This window comes from Arvicola amphibius, chromosome 3, assembly GCF_903992535.2.
Source record: "Arvicola amphibius chromosome 3, mArvAmp1.2, whole genome shotgun sequence".
NCBI classification, from domain to species: domain Eukaryota; kingdom Metazoa; phylum Chordata; class Mammalia; order Rodentia; family Cricetidae; genus Arvicola; species Arvicola amphibius.
The window spans coordinates 25,266,910-25,286,908 of NC_052049.1; the positions used below are offsets into that span (position 1 = coordinate 25,266,910).

General features: G+C 39.9%; 1 protein-coding gene across 4 annotated transcripts in view; it reads left to right on the forward strand.

The window, feature by feature from the left end:
- Window positions 1-10,573, forward strand: part of Nipbl (NIPBL cohesin loading factor) — a 153,493-nt gene extending 142,920 nt beyond the window's left edge. For 3 of the 4 annotated variants that reach the window (XM_038321600.1, XM_038321599.1, XM_038321601.1), the window contains 5 exons: window positions 3,065-3,211; window positions 4,858-5,132; window positions 7,216-7,390; window positions 8,883-9,071; window positions 9,619-10,573. In XM_038321600.1, coding sequence (XP_038177528.1) covers window positions 3,065-3,211; window positions 4,858-5,132; window positions 7,216-7,390; window positions 8,883-9,071; window positions 9,619-9,984 — 1,152 coding nt within the window. In that variant the 3' untranslated portion in view covers window positions 9,985-10,573. Of the gene's footprint in view, window positions 1-3,064; window positions 3,212-4,857; window positions 5,133-7,215; window positions 7,391-8,882; window positions 9,113-9,618 lie in introns of all 4 variants that reach the window. The other variant, XM_038321602.1, reaches the window with a different exon arrangement.
- Window positions 10,574-19,999: the final 9,426 nt, after the last annotated feature.

Consider the following 19,999-nt stretch of genomic DNA (forward strand, 5'->3'; position numbering starts at 1 on the left):
TTTTTCTTATTTAATCATATGACACTGAGTTTTTATAGTAAAGCAGAATTATACTTACTAGAGCATATATACCTTACTAGATCTGTTCTTTTTAAAATATTGCGTGAAAACTTTTTATATATGACATAACAAATACATGTCCCAAGTTTGTGATTCAGAATACCTGAATCATCCTCACCATTGTATCACCATTAGTATTCAGCTTTCACAGAGTAGGACTTTACTGCTGAGACAAAGTATGGTATGCTATAGTGCTATGGCATTCAAAGGGTTTCTTTCCATTAAGAGGATACAATGCAAATAAGGAAAATAAGTGATTGTAGTTAGCATACATTGAATATGGTTTCTACTGATATTTCTTCAATCTTTATCTCTGCTGGGGTTCATGCCTGTGTGATTTCAATGTATAATCTTTGCTAAATCATCAGATGTTCTATTACTAGGATATTAGAACTTTAAAACTTTACTCTGACTACCTTCAGTACAGAACTTTACTGTTGACTGCCTCCAACACAGGGGATCAGAAAAGAAATAATAGGCAAGCTAGGTGTAGTAGCTAATGCTGTAATCCCAGTCTTCAGAGGCAGGGGCAGGGTCATAGGGTCATCACTGTAAGTTCAAAGCTACCCTGGTCCACAGCTGATTATTTCAGGCCAATCCAAGAGAGAGAGAGAGGAGAAGTCAGAGACGGGTGAAAGGATGGATGTTGACAAGTGGAGTTCTGTCCTCTGTGTTCCTCTCTGTGACATTTGGGCAGTGGTATACAACTTTAAAGAGTAGATTGGGGATCTGGAAAGATGGCTCAGGTAGGATCACTTGATGCTCTCTCAGAGGACTGGGTTCGGTGCCCAACACCCATGTGGCCACTTGCAGTCAGTCACCTATAACTCCAGTTCCAGGGAGTCAGAGACCCTCTTCTGCTTTCTGTGTACCGGGATTACACATAATGAACATATATACAAGCAGACAAAACAGTCTAACACGTAAAAACAAGTAAATCTTGTAAAAGAGAAACAAAGTAAAAATAAAACAATTCACTTTTAAAAATTTGATGTCTTTTAAATACTAAATTTATTACATCTGCTTTATGAGCTTTTACTATTGCTTCTGCTGCTGCTATATGTTTTGTTACTTGCATGCAGAGAAAATAAATAGAAAATAGTGTGCTTTTAATTACTAGTTTTAGTGTGGTTTTTTTTTTTAGTTTAATAACCAATTCATTAGGATTTGGAAAGAAAACAACAGGGCATGAACGCTGTCTGTCTTGGCTGCTGCTAGAAGGAAGGAGATGGAGAAAAGGAGAGAGAGGCTTTGAGTTAGGTCCAAGACAGCAGAAGGCTCAACAAAGTGGCTTTGCAGCTGTTTTGGGCAGGTGGAAGCTCCAAGAATCTGTTGGTGTCTTGAGACAGGGTCTCACCACGTAGCCCTGGCTGTCCTGGAATACACTATGATGCTTTTCTTCTGCCTCCTGCAGTTGTGGGAATAAAGGTGTGTGCTACCACATCTGTCTAGACCAGAGAATCTGGACAAGCATGCTTAAGCTTTTGACCAGTATCCAGAGAAAAGAGGAAAGGGAACTGGAGAGATGTCTCAGTGACTGAGAGCCCTTGTGCTTCTTGCAGAGGACCCAGACTCAGTTCCTAGCACCCATATGGTGTTCACAGTCATCCGTAAGTTCAGTTCCGGGGGATCCAGTGACCCAGGCTCACAAAATATACACATACATTTATGCAAGTAAAATGCCTATTCACGTAAAATAAAATAAATCTTTTAAAAAAGAAAGAGCAAAAGGGGCTAGCTGCCATGTGGCTCAGCAGTAAAGCTTTGCTATGCGAGCCTGAATCAGATTCCTAGAACCCCTATGAAGGCGGAAAGAGAATCAGTGTCACATGTCCCCTCATACAGCATGCACAAATGACAATAATGATGATTTTTAAGAGAAAAAGGAAAAAATTAATACTTTCTGTGTTAAAATTCTAAAAGTCAGTAAGCTTAGTGGTGTATATCTGCAAGTAATTGCCTTGGTTACTAGTTTTATGGTAGTTTTTCTGTAAATTATCAAGCATCCATAAATGTAAATATTAACTTGTCTTTTATTTGTTTGTTTGTTTATTTATTTGTTTGTTTGTTTGTTTATTGCATCTCGCTGTGTTGCCTAAGCTGGTCTTGAAGCCCTTAACTCAAGTGGTACTTTGCCTCCTCCTCCGTAGTGCTAGGCTTACAGTCACATTCCAGTGTTTCCCAGCCTAAGTTTCTGTTTAAGGTTCTTATTTTTAAAGCCAACGACCAGTATCAACCATAATTTCTCTTGCATTTTGTGTATTTCATAGTATTTTGGGTTAGTTTGTTTTAGGGTTTTTTGTTGGTGGTGGTTTTTGTTTTTGTTTTTGAGGCGGTTTCTCACTAATAGTTCTGGCTGTCCTGGAATTTACTGTGTAGCCTTATGTAGACCAGGCTGTCTTCAAAGTCACAGAGATCCTCCTGCCTCTGCCTCCCAGTGCTGGGATTAAAGGTGTGTGCCACCAGGCCTGGCCCTGGAAAATATTTTACCAGTGCATGGCCAGCGATGGGTAAGTTCAGATATTAGTAGTGTATTACATATATTTTTTCTGGAGGCTGAATAGTAACTGTGTGTAACTGTTGTTCATAAGTGTTAAATTTTGAAACAACAATGACTAATTACTATATTTTCATATGTATGCTTTCTAATATAGTGTGGCTCTGTCATAAAGGTCTCACATAATTTATAAAGGAAAAGGATTTTTAATTTAACTGCACTAGAAACTTGGCTCTTCCCTTGTGAGGTAGCATGGTGTACATCATTATAAAATCTAGAGTGGCTGTGAGGTCACTTTTGTGACTTCTGCTTCTGCCTAGCCTCACCCTTGCATGTATGTCATCCACTGTCTGTCTCTTTGCTTCTTTTCTCCTCTCTCTTTCCTTTGGCTTCCTCTCTCTCCAGTACTAACTGAGGCAAACGTGCCTTGTGATAATTTTGTAAAAGTTCTTTGGGAGGGTTTCCAGCTGCTATCTAAACTTGTGTACCTTCTTTTAAAATTTGCAGAAAACTGAAGTCACTATGCTCTTGTACATAGCAGACAATCTAGCCTGTTTCCCGTACCAGACTCAGGAAGAGCCGTTGTTTATAATGCATCACATAGACATTACACTCTCTGTTTCCGGTAGTAACCTATTACAGTCATTCAAGGAGGTAAGTACACATATTGCTATTCTTCTTGTTTGGTTTCAATTTTCAAGACAGGGTTTCTCTTGGTAGCCCTGTAGAGCAGTCTGGCCTTGAACGCAGAGATCCACCTGCCTCTCTCTCCCAGTGCTGGGAGTAAAGACGGGCACCACCACACCAGCATATTGCTATTCTCAAATGCATCCACCCAAATGCAAACATACTATTTTCATTGTTTCGTTTCTCATTATTCTCTCCACAGGCGTATAAATGCCTTCTAAATGAACTTACTGAAATCTGGGCAGTGCTTGAACTGAGAGAAGTGGGTTACTGTTTCATTTCTGCTCAGGTCTAAAACCATGTTATTTTTAGATAGCTTATGTATACTTTCTACTCAGTTGAACTATTCCATTGATAGGTCATCCACTTTCTCCCTCCCACCTTAAGGACTGACAAAGTATTTTGTTTTATTCATGTATACACTTGAGTCCATTAGCGACTATTGCTATTCTGCTGATGCTGGTGTTGTGGTACTGTGTTAGCTCGTAAGACTGGAGTGAGTGTACATTGATGTGGATGGATGCGTGTCTGAAGTGTAGCTTACACCACTGATGTCCTTGTCCTTCCAAGATGCATCTTAATAGAGCTGGCATGCACTAAGTTTGTCCCTTCTGTCACAATTTATAAGTACAAATATAATTAATTATGAAAATACCTGATACAGCACTAGGCAGGATACATTCTTTAATACTTGAATAAAATATTTTTGTATGCCTGCTAATCCAATTAGATCTCATTTTACAAAATTGTAGCACTCAAAACTCAGCCTAATGAAACTAGTAACTCAGAGAAATTACCTTAGAAACCTAAGTAAATTGCATTTACCTAATCTCTTGTGAACTACAGAACAGCAGCACTGGTTCCCCCTTCAGCTACCAAGTCTGAATCCTTACCCTGCACCTGCTCAAATCAGTTGAACGTTTTAAAGGAAACTTCTAGGGTATGCGTGTGCACAATAAAATTTGAGAATATTAATTTTCTAGCAATTCTAGCTATCTTGCTCCCTTAATTTTATTCTGCTTTGTAGGATGTACTTAGAAATGTGTCTCCTGTTATTTCTTAACAAATAAAATTTGAATAATTGCTTTTGTAATTTGGTTCTCTCAGTGTGACCTCTCACTCTTGTAAATCAGCTCTTCCAAAGACAATTTTCAGAGTGCAGAGAAACGGGGTGTACTAATGTAAGGAAGTTGCGGAGTAGCTTGCTAAAAACTCTTGAAAAGGGTACTTAGATGGAATCTGGAGGTGGGTGAGCCCACCATAGTCTCCCTTAAATTATAAGTGTTGCTCTTAATCTTCAATGGTTTGTATATGTGCCAAATTAATATTTTTATAATAATCTCTTCATTACTATCTTTATGAGAAAATCATTTCTCTAAGTATTGTAGAGGGCCTGTTTGGGTTGGGGAGACAGCATGGATGTTGTATGTGATTTAGTCTCAGGACTACCTTTTCCCTTCAGGCTTACATCTCAGTTGCTATAGAAAGTCAATGGGCTTTATCAATTGTTTAGTGAAGAAACTTTTCGCAGCTGTTAGATGGAGGACACTAACACTGTTAGTGGCATTTTGCTTTTATTATTTTTCAAACAGAACAATTCCTCTTTCTTTCAGTCTATGGTGAAGGACAAAAGGAAAGAAAGGAAAACGTCTCCTACCAAGGAGAACGAGTCCAGTGAGAGCGAAGAGGAAGTTTCCAGGCCTCGGAAATCTCGGAAGCGGGTAGATTCGGATTCCGATTCCGACTCTGAAGATGATGTCAACTCAGTAATGAAGTGTCTGCCAGAAAATTCAGCCCCTTTAATTGAATTTGCAAATGTTTCCCAGGGTATTTTATTACTCCTTATGTTAAAACAACATCTGAAGAATCTCTGTGGATTTTCTGATAGGTGAGTTTATATAATCAGTAAGAAAGCAAACATACTCTGTTCAGAGCACATTAACAGGCGCCCCATCTAAAAATCCACAGGAGGTTCAGATTTGGTTCGTTTTATTGCTATGTATTATTCATCTACTATAAACCATTATTTGGAGTTTTTTACAATATCAAAAGAAGGGAAAACATACTTCTTCACTCAATAAATTCCAGACTTAAAGGACTTTTTTTTGTTGATTTCCATAAGAATGCTTTTTTACATATTCAGTCTAGTTTTAAAATGTTTCACAAATTTGGGATTGTAAAATGATATACAATAAGAGTAAATATAGACTAACTACGCAGAACTCTTGGTAGCACCCCAAATAGGCTTTGTGACATAAGTTAATGTCTGAAGCCGTTGGTGAAGTTTTGAGCATTTCACAGTCACTGAAACCTTGGGCTTAAAGAAACTTACCAATTAGGGGCTGGAAAGATGGCCCAGTGGTTAAGAGCACTTATTCCTCTTACAGAAGGCTCATCTTCAGTTCCCAGCACTCACAGGTATCTCTACCTCCAGGAGATCTGGCAGCTTTTTCTGGCCTCAGCAGATACTGCATGTGCATGGCAGAGGCACACAGATAGACATATATGCAAATTTTAAAAATCTTTTGTAGATCACCAAGTCAAATATTAATATTAGTAGCCAAATGGAAAGAGTACGTGTCAGGGTAACTGTTGCTGTGATAAAACACCATCACCAAAGCAACTTGGGAGGACCAGGCTTGTCTGGCTGTGCTTCCTCATCGCTGTCCATCATCAAAGGAAGTCAGGGCAGGAGCCTGGAGGCAGGAGCTGATGCAGAGGCCACGATGGAGTGCTGCTCCTGGCTTGTTCTTCATGGCTTGCTGAACTGCTGTCTTGTAGAACCCAGGACCATCAGTCCAGGAATGGAACCACTTACAATGGGCTGGACCCTCCCGATTGGTCACTAATTGAGAAAATACCTCACAGGTTTGCCTTCAGCCAAATCTTATGGAGGCATTTTCTCAATTGAGGGTTTCTCCTTCTCTCCAGTGACTCTAACTTATGACAAGTTGACACAATCCCACAGCACAGTGTATTTTATGTAAAGGGGCATTTGCTAAAATGAACATTTCTGTAACTAGTGAACATAGCTCCATGATGAAGCATGCGGTTAGCATGTGTGAAGCCCTGGGTTCTATCCCTAACAGCAGTCAGGGACAAAGAGATTTCTCAGTTGTCAGCTGTTCCCACAGGAGAGGTTACACAGTGTAGCCGGAGCTTCCAATGTTTTCAGGAGTGCTAAAAACCCGGCCACTGTGTTCATCTAGTACTGGAGATAAAGCTAGAGCCTTGTGTTTGCCAGGTGTGTACTGTGTCCCTGAGCTCTGCTGCCAGCCCTAGAAGTCCCGATTTTTAAGAGAAATACTTGGGTGTAAGATATCAGTAACTAATGTAGAATAATTTTAAACAGTGTAAAGTCTTGATAAGGAGTTGTAAAGAGTTCCAGACAGTTACTCATCATCTGAAACTAGTTGTAAACCAAAAGAAGTAAGACCACTGAGATGACGTGATGTATAAAGGTGCTTGCAACCAAACCTGGCGAGCCATGTCCAGTTCCCAGGAGCCATGCTGTGAAAGGAGAGAACTGACACCTCTGACTTGTCCTCTGACCTCCACGTGCGCACAAACACACACAGATGTTGACATTTCTTTTTATAGAAAAGAACTAAGTTAGCAGCAGGCAAACCAGTTAGATAAGATCATTTGTAAGAAAGCTGCCCTGTTGCCATAGTTACTGTCTATAAATTAGATACAAGAAACTAATATCATTAAAATAATGCCTTCTACTTGTAATTGGATTTGTCTAGGTCTGTTGCTTCCTGAGCCAGGTATCTTTTTCCATATCCCTGTCAATATAGTTTATGATGAAAACTAAAGATCAATGTTAATATTTGCTTTTTCTTTTCTCTTTTTGTTAGTTGAAATTCATATGATTTAAAAATTGAGTTATTACTAAGTAAGAAAGAACTAGAATCAGTTTAAGTATGTGCCTGAAGTTTTTGAAAACTGGTTTTGTATTTCCAAAACAGTAAAATTCAGAAATATTCTCCATCTGAATCTGCAAAAGTATATGATAAAGCCATTAACCGAAAAACAGGGGTTCATTTTCACCCCAAACAAACACTGGACTTCCTGCGAAGCGACATGGCTAACACCAAGCTAACGGAGGAGGTGAAGAGGAGCATAGTGAGGCAGTACCTGGACGTGAGTACCACGGCCGTCGGGGCTGGCTTCCCGCTGCACCCGCCGCAGCGTAGCTACACTGCCTTGTAAACGATTACAATCTTGAAAGTTAGAACCATGACTAGTCGTCCTCTTACCTTCTTCGGCTACTTTGCTCCTCTCTCCTTTTTCTCTCTCTTTCTCTCTCTCAGTGGTATCTGTGTTAGCTATGGCTGTCCTAGAACTTGATATGTAAACTGGACTAGCCTTGAACACAAAGAAATCCTCTGCATTCCTAGGTGCTTAGATTAAAGGTGTGCCCCACACCGTTTTTCTTTCAGTTTTACATGAGTAATCCAAGTATACATATGCTTGGATGCTGTGTGTGTGTGTGTATGTGTGTGTATGTGTAACAAATATATAAGGACACCTTTTTAAGATGTATTTAAAGATCCAAGCTTGCTAGCAGATTCCCTGTAATACCAGTACATGGGAACCTGAGATGTAAGGACTGTAAATTCAAGAGCAACCTAGGCTATATCACGTTCCAGGCAAGCTTTGGTACCCAGTCTCAACCCCCCCCTCCCAAAAATGTGTTCTAGAATAAGCAAACCCCTGAGTGGCAGTGCATGTCTTTCATCCAGCACTGAGTCCAGCCATGACTGTATGGGTAGCTTGAAAACAGCTATAAACATAAAGCACACCTAAAATAACAGCAGATGTATAGATACAGACAATAAGAATCAAGATTGCCAGGTTTAGGGAGTAGAGCTTCTCTTTAAATGATGGAAGACGGTGATGGCTGTACGAAGCAGTGAAGGTACCTAAAATACTTTAAGTACTAAATTAATATGTGCATTTTACCACAATGAAATTTTAAAATATTATTTTTGGAATATGTTTAGAAAGCTGTCCTAGGGTGCTGGAGAGATGGTTCAGCTGTTAAGAGCGCTAGCTTCTCTTCCTGAGAACCAGGGTTCAATTCCCAGCATCCACCTGGCATCTCACACCCGTCTCCATTGCCTTCATCCGGCATAAAGATGTACATGCAGACAGAGCACTTAAAAACATAAATAAGCAAATCTCTTTTAAAAAAAAGAATGTTGTCCTAACATTTTTGTTATAATTTTCTTAGAGTAACATGAGTATTATAGTTATTGCTTTTAACCAAACACAAATGAATACCATTGTTTTTATACTATTATCTTTTCAAACGTTAATTTTTTAATTTAAAAATTATTTTAATTTTTAAAATTATTCATCATTTTTTTTGACATAGCATAAGGCAAGCAGAAAGCTGAAAGATAGCGTGTGTGTCCATGCTTCTCACCTGAATGCTCGGTGACCTGGACCCACCTCCAGCAAACTTGGGTCTTGAGCCAGAAAACCCATTGCCTAAAATTTTAATGAGACAGTCGTGTGCAGTCTGTGTGCTTTCATACAACCGTAGGAGAGGAGTAACTAGGAGAGGGATCACATGGCCACCAATCCAAACACATTGCCTATCTACTTAAAACTCTCAATCCTTTTTCAGTTTAAACTTCTCATGGAACACCTGGACCCTGATGAAGAAGAAGAGGAAGGCGAGGTGTCGGCCAGTACGAATGCTCGGAACAAAGCAATTACCTCGCTGCTTGGAGGAGGCAGCCCTAAAAATAACACAGCAGCAGAGACAGAAGATGATGAAAGTGATGGGGAGGATAGAGGAGGAGGCACTTCAGGGGTGAGGCGGAGGAGGAGTCAACGTATTTCCCAGCGTATTACGTAAAATGATTTTTATGTGCTTATATATGTCAGTCTATTAAATGTACACCAAGTAATGTAATACTTATCAAACAAAACATTTTGTAGATAGAGATTCTCTACTCAACCATTTATACATCCTTTTGTAGAAAGTTTAACATAAAAGATAATAAAAAAAACAGAAATGAGATTTATCCAGCATAAAGGGTTAATAATTTTTTGGATTGTATTAATGTGTGCTATCCTTTTTATTGTTGCTAAGTTTTATGTAGCTTTATGGTTTATATGTACATATAATTTTATATATCAAGAGTAAAGACACGGGTACAAATTAAAAGTTATATGGTTTTACAAGTATATGTTAACCCCTTGGCGCTGGCGGTCACGGTGCGTCTCATTGCCGGCAATGGAAGTGTGCTGGGAAATCCCAACTCCCGGCGTCAAGGGATTAAAAGCAATAAAAACAATAATTTCACTAAAATTCTTTTGTGTAACACTTGGTCTTTTTTCCCCTCCCAATGTTTTAGTCATTGAGAAGGTCAAAACGAAATTCAGACTCTACGGAGTTGGCAGCACAGATGAATGAAAGTGTTGACGTCATGGATGTCATCGCTATCTGCTGTCCAAAGTACAAAGACCGACCACAAATTGCAAGAGTAGTACAGAGAACCAGCAGTGGCTTCAGTGTTCAGTGGATGGCAGGCTCCTACAGTGGCTCCTGGACGGAGGCTAAGCGCCGCGATGGCCGCAAACTGGTGCCTTGGGTAGACACTATTAAAGAGTCAGACATTATTTACAAAAAAATTGCTCTAACGAGTGCTAATAAGCTGACTAATAAAGTTGTTCAGACTTTACGATCCCTGTATGCCGCCAAGGACGGGACTTCCAGCTAATGAATTTGTACATGCAGCCAAATTTACAGGAATTTTTTTAAAAGGCAAAAAAACTTGAAATATCAACATTCTGGCAAAAAAAAAATCAGTTTTTTGAAGAGTGGAACCTGGGATGCAGGAACAAGGAAGGAATGTTGGGCAGACATTTCTGTGGGAGCTCCCTTCGCTGTTGTGCAGCAGAAACGTTTCTCGGTTCGTTTTTACTCCCACTGTATTATAGTTTAACAAAATTGTTTATATCTTGGAAAAAACTTTCTGTTTAAAAAATAAACAAGTGAATGTTGGAAATTAGTCTGTTAATGTTCTTAATAAAGTGTTCTTGGAGTTGAACCTAAGCGGATGGCTTTCTTTAGCTTAGCCCAGTTTCCAGGGAAGCATTGTCTCTCCAGGCTGTAAAGTGGCAGACTCTCCTGGACATATAATTTATTCTGTCGAGAACAAAGCATGCAGTACCTGTGGCCTACCTGCAGAAGGAGCTTTTGTAAATGTAGATTTTGTTGTATTAGGTCACCCTGAAAACAGTACGAGAAGGGCCCCGGCCGTCTGGTGGAGCGAATACTGCAATAAATTTTTTTACTTCTCTTTGTTACTTGTCTGTTTCCATTTGAATTTCTTATTGTAAAGATCTGTTTAAATCCATTTATATTATTTTGCAGTCTTTTATGTAAAATTTATTATATCATTGGTTTTCAAAGCAGAACATAAAATATTGTTTATACAGTTTGTACAGGCTGACTTCTGATAATTGCTATCTATTATTTTCATTCCCATAAGAGGGTGTAAACAGCTCCAGGGTTTATTGTATCCTGCAATATTTAGTATTAACTATATATGATTTAGCACTGTGCCAAACACATTTTCAAGAGTACATTTTGATATAAAAGAAACTATAGTTTATTCCTTGTATGCTTCCATTTCTTTCTAGTGATGTCATGATGGTAATACTTATTTTTTAAACCATGGGGAAAGATAACAATTTTGCTATTTTGGAAAAACCGCATTTCTCTTAAAGTGACGCCATGTTATTTTAGAGATAGAGTTGACTAAGTGTGACACTTCCTAGTTAAACACACTACATTTTGACACCCTATTTTTTAATGCTGAGAGTAATTTTACTAGTTGGGATATTCATTTTGTAGCCTAAAAGTTTTATACATGTTTTCAGAACAATTGTCATATAGATTAGTTACTACAGATATTTCAACTAAATTGGGAGGCTATTATATGTACTGATTTTTAAATGACCTCTAAAATGTTAAATTTTATAAAACCAGCAAGCAAATGAACGTACTCAGTTTGTGAGGAACAGTGACTGCCACGGACTTCCTCTTTGTGAACACCTATTAAACACGATGATGAAAATACCTCCAAACTCTACTTCCTATGTGGGATCTTTGAGAACGCCTTCTTGAAGGCTGTGTTTGTTTTTTCCCCCCAGCTGCATGGCCCTTCCTTCCCTTCACTGTGCACTAGAGTGGGTTTTCCCTGGAGTGTTTACGTCTAAAGTAGACTTGAGGTAGCTTATAAAGCACAGCAGTCTATCAGTATGGGGAAAATACCATCTAGAGAAAATATAAAAGTCCCGCCTAGAGAATACTAAATAAACTTGAGTTTAAAAGGCAACTCTTAAGTGCTTTGTGTCTGGCGATGCTTGCTATCTCTCACATCTCACAAAATCCTACAATATTTTGTTCCCGTTTTGTAGATGAGGATGATAGGCTCAGAGCTTTCAGTCTCAACAGTGTTGAAATCTACAGAAAAGAAACCCTTCTTCCTCAAAGGTATCTGGTCTCCCTAGGAGTACAATAACTTTGATTTTGTTTTCTGAAACATTGTATCACTATGGAGTCCATGCTGGCATGGAACTAACTACAGCCCAGGCTGACAGATTGGTCCATAGTCCCCCATCTCACCCTCCCATGTGCACACATACCTGGTGAGGAATCCTATTTAAACTCATCCTTACAGCAGATTCCTGAATAAATCTGTTTCCTTGGTCAGAGGTAGGTTCCTGTTCACTAGTTACTGAGATTTTCCATAACTTCTAAGCTGTTAGTAATGTAAGCAGAATGGAGCCAGTGACCTTTTCAAGTGATAACGCTGAAGTTAAGGCCTTGGTAGTCAAGCATAGAAAATTAAACTTCAAGCATATGGGATTTACAAAGCTCAGGCTTAAACTGCTTTGTTGATTAACTACTATAGATAAGTAACTCGTACTGACTTGAAGTTACAGGTAGTATAGGAATGCACAGGGGCAAGACCAGATGGTGTTCTTGGCATGAGTGAGTCCTCATCAGGTGTCTTCTGCAGCACCCCTCCGAAAGAAACTGTTGGAGCCAGGAATGGTGGTTGAACGCCCTTAATCTCAGCCCTTGGGAGGCAAATGCTGGGAGATCTCTGAGCTCAAGGCCAGCCTGATTTATATAGTGAGTTCCAGGCCAGCCAGGGCTACACAGTAAGTCCCTGTTGAAAGAAAAAGAAAGAAAACCTTTTCTCTTACTATTCTAGCAAAGAATGTCTAGTTTCCAAAAGCTGCCCATATGAAAATATACATGGCAGAAAAGTCAGAAATCTGTACAATTTCCTAGAACTCAGTAGTCTTAAGAAACAGTTTTTAGAGAAAAATAGCATACTTCACTCATTGTGGCTGTTTGACTGTTCGCAAGTTACTCAAACCCCAGGTTTTTGAATGGTTTGTCTGATGAAGACAGGTAAGTCAAGCTGCTTTGCCTTTAATTTTGTTTGCTTATTAACATGTGCAGATGCATGGGCATGTGTGTGGAGGCCATGGCTGCTGTGCTTGGTTCTTTGATGGGTGCTGAGGATCCGAACTCAGGACCTCATACTTGCTTAGCAAGCACTTTACTAAATAAGCTATCATCTCCTCAGCCCCTCAAGCTGAATGTCCCCTAATGGATTTCTCAGAATTTAACTTAGGAAGTAAATGGAGGAACTGGCCTTTTCCTTCCCCTCACTTTCAGGTTCATGAAAGACTCTGGGTCACTAGGATGAGATCCAGGTGAGCTGCTCTTCGGAACCTGTAATGACAAACGAATAAGCTTCTGTTCGTTAGCGCAGTCACTGCAGTGCCACCTCCCTGGTGCTGAGATTAAAGTGTGATTTAAAACTCATCCAATTCCTCCATCAAATACTAATGTGCGAAGCTTAACAGTATCTGTTATTCCATGACATAGTCGGCCTAGCATGGGTAAAGGGGGGAGGACCCTGCACCTGTTTGTTTGGATGTTTTGCAGTTTGTTCATTTTTGGTGAGTATGTTTAATACTCCATGTAACTTTCATCGGTGGAGGTATATTTATTGCACATTGAGTTTTGCTAAATTTAAATTTCTTTTTCTAAATATACCTCTGTGAGAAATTGGATTAAAATAACTGAATGACAATTGGATATGACAGATCTAACCAGACAAATTTGTGTAATGTATTGATTTTAACGGTCATTAAAGACCATGTAAGGGGCTGGAGAGATGGCTCAGAGGTTAAGAGCATTGCCTGCTCTTCCAAAGGTCCTGAGTTCAATTCCCAGCAACCACATGGTGGCTCACAACAATCTGTAATGGAGTCTGGTGCCCTCTTCTGGCTTTTGGGCATATACACAGACAGAATATTGTATACATAATAAATAAATAAATACTTTAAAAAAAAAGACCATGTAAGTAGCTCATCTAATCTCATCTCCTCTGGAGACTGAGGCAGAGTATCTCATTTGAGGATAACCAAAGCAACTCAGCAAGACCCTGTCTCAGAAAATAAGGGCAGACGTCTCTGCGCAGTGTAGTGTGTAGCTCAGTGGTAGCCTGTTTCTGAGGTCCCAGATTCTGTCCCTGACAGTGGATGGCTACCATCAAACCTCTTCCTTTTGAAAATATCAGTAATGCATGGCTTACTTGCTGAAAGTAGGGTGTTGTGCTCTCTCCCTCCCTCCTCTCTCATTGAAATTTTGGTTTAATTTTTTTAAAAAAAAAATTGGTAGAAGAAACTCTACATACCCAGTGCCCCATCTCACATACTGAATTTCAGCCTACTTTTAAACCCCCCATGCATCCCCTGAGACAGGCATTTGAGAAAATCCTAGGCACGTTTATAACTTATCTTTAATACTCATTGCTAGCAAATGCTCACCAAGTGCTCAGTTTCCAGCTGTCTAGCTGGTTATGGTTATGAGCAACTATAGTTCCAACTCTCGGGAAGCTGAGGCAGGAGGATCATTTGAGCCCAGTTCAAGACAGATGTTGAGAACAATAGAATCTCACCCCCCCAAAAAAAAATCCAGCCTCATATTTGGGGGGGGGGGGGTTGTGTGTCTTTATCGTTGCATTTGTAAATTGTGTTTATAAAGAAAATTTTTATTGGGTTCTTAAGAAAGCAGTTTACTTCAAATGGAGGGCTACAGTTATCCTCTGGTTTTTATCTGTTTCTTAACTAAGCTGTAGGTTTCAGAGATAATCCAGTTCTCTAATGCTTGAGCCTGTATAACAACAAAGGTGCCCTAGAGATCCAGTGAGCAAGATCCAGTTTTCAGAAAATAGCCCTGTTATTTGTCCCTCTGCATTCGAGCTACAAATACCAAGCTTGCTACTGGATCCCAACACTTGCAGCCAAAGACAGGTGGATGTCTGAGTTGTTCATTGCTCCATAGAGTAAGCAGGTTTTCGGGCTGTGATTGACATGTATTTTCCCGTGTGCTGTGCTTCCTGCTGAATGGGACTTGAAGCCTTTCACTTGGACCTTTTCTCAGTGATGTTTATTCTGTTGACCTTGAAAATAGTCATTTTCTGTCTATTCAACTGGAATTTTACACTTTTTTTCCATTAAGAAATGACAACATAAGTTTATCAGTTTAAGCGTTCTCAGATTTAGATTTTGTAGCAAAACAGAAAAAAATTGTAAAACCTGAACCAAATACTGAATTTCTTTATTTCATAGTTTTAAAATATATATGGATATATGAGGGAGGGATCTGAGAAATCACTTGTTCTTGGTTATCTTAAGCATTTTCCATTTCCATTTGCCTTTTGGGCATCTGATGAGTTAGGAAAGTTCTTTAGGAAATGGAACTAATCCATACTCAATATCGCACACATAATTTCAAGACATCCACAGTTGCCCCGCCCCAAGTTCTAAAAGTGCCGTTTTTGCTATAACAGTCTTACACTTAAGACGAAAACGAGGGATGTGACACCGCATGCTGTACAGCAGCTTAGTCCTAAAGAGCAGCATGAGGCTCCTACCACCAAGGTAAGTACAAGAAAGTCTTTATTCAGCCTCCTGATAAAGCTGGAAAGGTAGGCTACTTCATGACTAAACCTCGCTTTTGCTTTTTTTCCAAAGAGACCCCACTTTTTCCAGATGTTTTATGGTATCTGCCATACTATTAGATAAATGGAGAATGAAAAATTGTATTTTTACTGTTTTCTATTTTTTAAACTTTGATATAGAGGATTTAAACTGGAATTGAGTTTTTCTAAGTGTTAGATTTGAGGTCAAGAAGACATAGTTTGAAGGCATGTGATTTTTAAACAGTGTAAAACGAAGCTTCATAAATAAAAATCACCTAGCTTATGTGAGAGCTTAAATCCCTAACTTTCTTGTGTGATTTATACAGGTGGAGCTTTAGTGTTTCCTTTAAATAGGGAGATGGAGGAATGAATTCTGCTTTGGATGGAAACACCATATTGAGTAGAGAAATGGATATGCATAGAGTTCAATATCAAAAGATGAAGCTAAGAGAATAAGGAAATCCTGGCTAGGGTGGCAAACTGCCTTCCTAACCCTTGGAAAATTGGCCAAAAAAGACTACATAGTGCGACCCTGCCTGGCTCATAAACAGGATGTGCATTGTGACAATTTAGACAACTCAATACAATTTGACCATTTATATGTAAAGTATTTAAAGGGATAGAGTGAGCCTTTGCCTGGAAATGGGGCAATTCAGAGCTTACTCTGCTTTATACAGATTTTAAGAGTGTCAAGATGAGAACATTTAAGTCTTACAGATAGCCACTGACCTGGGGGAACGGGGGTGATATCAATAAAAAGACTGGAAGAGTTACAAATACGTTTAGAAAGTAGAAATAAGAGCTGGTGGGATGGCTCAGTGATTAAGAGCACTAACTACTTTAACAGAGGACCTGGGTTTGATTCTTAGCACCCACATGGCAGCTCACAACTATCTGTAAACTCCAGTTCCAGGGCATCTGACACCTTCACACCAATGCACATAAAATAAAGTTAAGTAAATTTATATAAAAAAGAAAATAAAAATAATTAAACAGTTGTCTGAATAGGACAAATTAAAATGACTGTGCAGGATAGCAAGTTCCTCTAGCTCAAATGACAATGTTGAATTTTCAACATACTCAAAGTTTGTACCCATGGGTCATTTGGGTAATGTCAGATGGTAAATACTCATAGGTATGGCTCTTTAGGTGTGAGGCCTGGGGCAGGCTGTGTCTGTGAGTCATTGGCATGCATGCTACAAAAGACAGGGAGCACGGAGCCAAGGAAAGACCACGGAGGCTGCCAGCATTTAAGGTATGATGGAAGAAAATGAACTTTGTGTAGGAAAAAGAAGAAAGTCACTCGGGAGAATACAGAAACAAAGATGGAAAAATGGTAAGTCTTCCATTTGTGATGTAAATTTTAACCTTAAGGAGAATGATTTTAAAGAGGATGAGAGCAAAAACCGGATTGCATGTGACTTGGGATCAGGGAATGGGTGGAAAGCTTTGGAAGAGTGGCAGGGAGGAGAGCCTGCACCCAGAGGCTGGGAGTGGGGGCAGGGAAGGGCCTGCCAGGCCACGACCAGAGTTCTGGAAAGACTTTGTGGAGGTGTGGAAAGACTGCAGGCCATCACTAGCTGCCACGTGATGGCAGACTAAAGGGCCGTGTTGATTTTCTCCAGTAGTGTTCAGCTGCTCTCCAGAGTGTGCTTTGTCACGGGGACAGGACTTCATGGAGAACTAGATGAGAGGAAACTGCAGGGCTGAGGTTCAGAGGTCTCGTGATTGGAAGAGCGTGTGTAATGAGCCGAGCAGAGTCGTGGGATGATGCATCAGATAGCTGGTTAGACGGTTTCTCAGAGTGAGTTCAGGGTACGAGGCGTACAGAAAAGAGTTTTGGCGTTGAAGAGGACAGGGAGTGAAAGACTACACTCAGCACTGTCCTAAACTAAAACCTTGACTTAACTCTCTCCTTATGTATTAATGGTTTGTCATAGAGGTGATTTGATATCAATCCTGGGTTCATTATTCTTGAGTTTTGCACATTCTACTTCAGCAACTATTTGCTGAGTGCCTTCTATGAACTATGAAAACATTGACAAATAAGTATGCATTATTGTAGTAGAGATGAGAAGTTACCACAAAGTACACAAATATTTAACTACAGTTGAGTGCTGACGTAGAAAAGGAGAATTGTAGAGCTAAAGAAGTTTGGAAAATTGGACTCTCCCTGTCCCTTTTCAGAAGAGGTGGCTGCCATCTCTCTCTCTCTCTCTCTTTCTCTTTCTCCCCTTTTCTTCTCCCCTTTCCCCTTCACTTCCATAACCCACTAAATAAACTATACCCAAACTCAAATAAATAAATAAATACAAGTTTGGAAAATTGGGAGGAGGTCAGAAAGGCTTTTTACTCCATGCCAAGTTAGTCTCAGATAAAGCCTCAGAAGTTAACAGGCATAAAAGTTACCATATGATGTAGAGAAATGGAAAGGTTTACACACATACATGTGAATACTTAGTTTTTTCCCTCAGCAGTTAGTTAATTATTTAGGCACATTATGGTAGGGCTAATGAAGATGAAAAACACATGTAGGAGTCATGGTCTGGGTTTTTGACTTTTGTGGTTTGGGGTGTTTTTACATATGAGTGTTTTGCCTACATATGTATCTATGAGCCATGTACCATGAAAGGCAAAAGAGGTTATCAGATCCCCTGGAACTGGAGTCATGGATGGTTGTGAGCCACCATGTGGGTGTTGTGAACTGAACACAGGTCCTCTGCCATGAGTGCCCTTACCAACTGAATTCAAACCTTGGGTCTCTTCACTAAAGATTTTTTTTTAATTTGTATTATGTGAGTGTTGGTATGTATGTGTGGATCTGTGCACTTGATTGCAGTGTCCACAGAAGCCAAACGAGAGCATTAAATCTGCTGGAGCTGCAATTGCAGGTCATTGTGAGAGACCTCACAATGTGGTTGCTGAATGAAACTCAGGACCTCTGCAAGAATCATTCAAGCCACCGAGTCATCTCTCTATCCCCATAACTCCTATCCTAAATGTGCTTCAAAGGCTTATGTGTTGAAGACTGGGTCCTCAGTTTACAGCACTGCTGGGAAGTGGTGATGTGAATTTCACTGGTGAGATTAAGACAACTCTTCATGGGTGTGTGTGGGAATTAAATGTTATTGGTTCCCATAAGCACATAGGGAGTGACATTATTGGGAGGTGTGGCTTTGTTGGAGTAGGTGTGGCTTTGTTAGAAGAAGTGTATCACTGTGGGGGTGTTAAAACTTTATTTTTTCCACTAAAAAGCATATTGCTTGACATGCCTTTCTTCCCCCAACTATTTTTTCCTCTATAAAGGTGACCACTTTGGACTCTACTCTTTTCTTTTAAGATTTATTTACTTATTATGTATACCATAGTCTGCCTACATGCATGCCTGTAGGCCAGAAGAGGACACTAGATCTCATTACAGATGGTTGTAAGCCACCATGTGGTTGCTGGGAATTGAACTCAGGACGTTTAGACAAGCAGGCAATGCTCTTAACCGCTGAGCCATCTCTCCAGCCCTGGACTCTACTATTTATTAGAATCATCATGCCTATCCTTTTTCTTAACCATTATGTGTGTGCATGTGCATGATGTGGGATTCCCTTCTGTATATGTGTTGCTTTTATTGGTTGATGAATAAAGAAGCTGCTTTGGCCTCTGATAGGGCAGAGTAGAGCTAGGTGGGAAAACTAAACTGAATGCTGGGAGAAAGATGGTAGAGTCAGTGGGGTGCCATGTAGCCACCAGAGGAGAAAGATATGAGCCGCCAGCCAGAACCTTGCTGGTATGCCATGAGCCTTGTGATAAAATATAAAATAATAGAAATGGGTTAATTTAAGGTGTAAGAGCTAGCTAGAAATATGCTTAAGTGATTGGCCAAGCAGTTTTTGAATTAATACAGTTTTGTGTAATTATTTTGGGTCTTAGCAGCTGGACACAAACGAGCAGCCTCCAACAACAGATTGGCGCCAACATGAGTGACTACAACCATAAAACCTGAGTGGAAAGAAATTCTAAGCACAAGAGACGGAATTAAGCATGGTTTCTTGGTGGCCCTCATTTTCTTTTCAGATAGGCTCTGTTTACTGGCAGGAAGCAGAGACATGGCTTCTTTAAGAGGTGACTCAGCTTTAGTGGCAAAAACTTCTTTTAAAAAGCAGCTTCCTGGTTCCTGCTGGCAGAGTGAACTCTGACTCTTTCAGGAGGTCCAGCTATGGAGCATTTAAATGGGGTTTGTGAGCAGAGTGCTACAACTTGCTTAATAGCAACATAGACTGGCCATGTGCATGAAAATGAGGCAATGTGCATGGCTCTTAGAGGCAGTGAAGATGCCGCCTTTATGTTTGACTGGGCATAGCCAACCGGCAAGACCTTGGAGTTGGTCCTAGCCATGTCTGCTTAGCATTTTTAAAAAAGTGCTCCTGACCAAAAAAAAATTACATATACATGTGCAATACATAGAAATTCAGATGGAACCCGGGCGATGGTGGCACACGCCTTTAGTCCCAGCACTCGGGAGGCAAAGGCAGGCAGATCTCTGTGAGTTTGAGACCAGCCTGGTCTACAAGAGCTAGTTCCAGGACAGGCTCCAAAGCCACAGAGAAACCCTGTCTCAAAAAACCAAAAAAAAAAAAAAAAAAGAAAAAAAAGAAATTCAGATGGAAAAGACCTCTAAATTTGTGCCAGTGTTGGATAAATGTATGTAGGTTTGAGAGAGAGG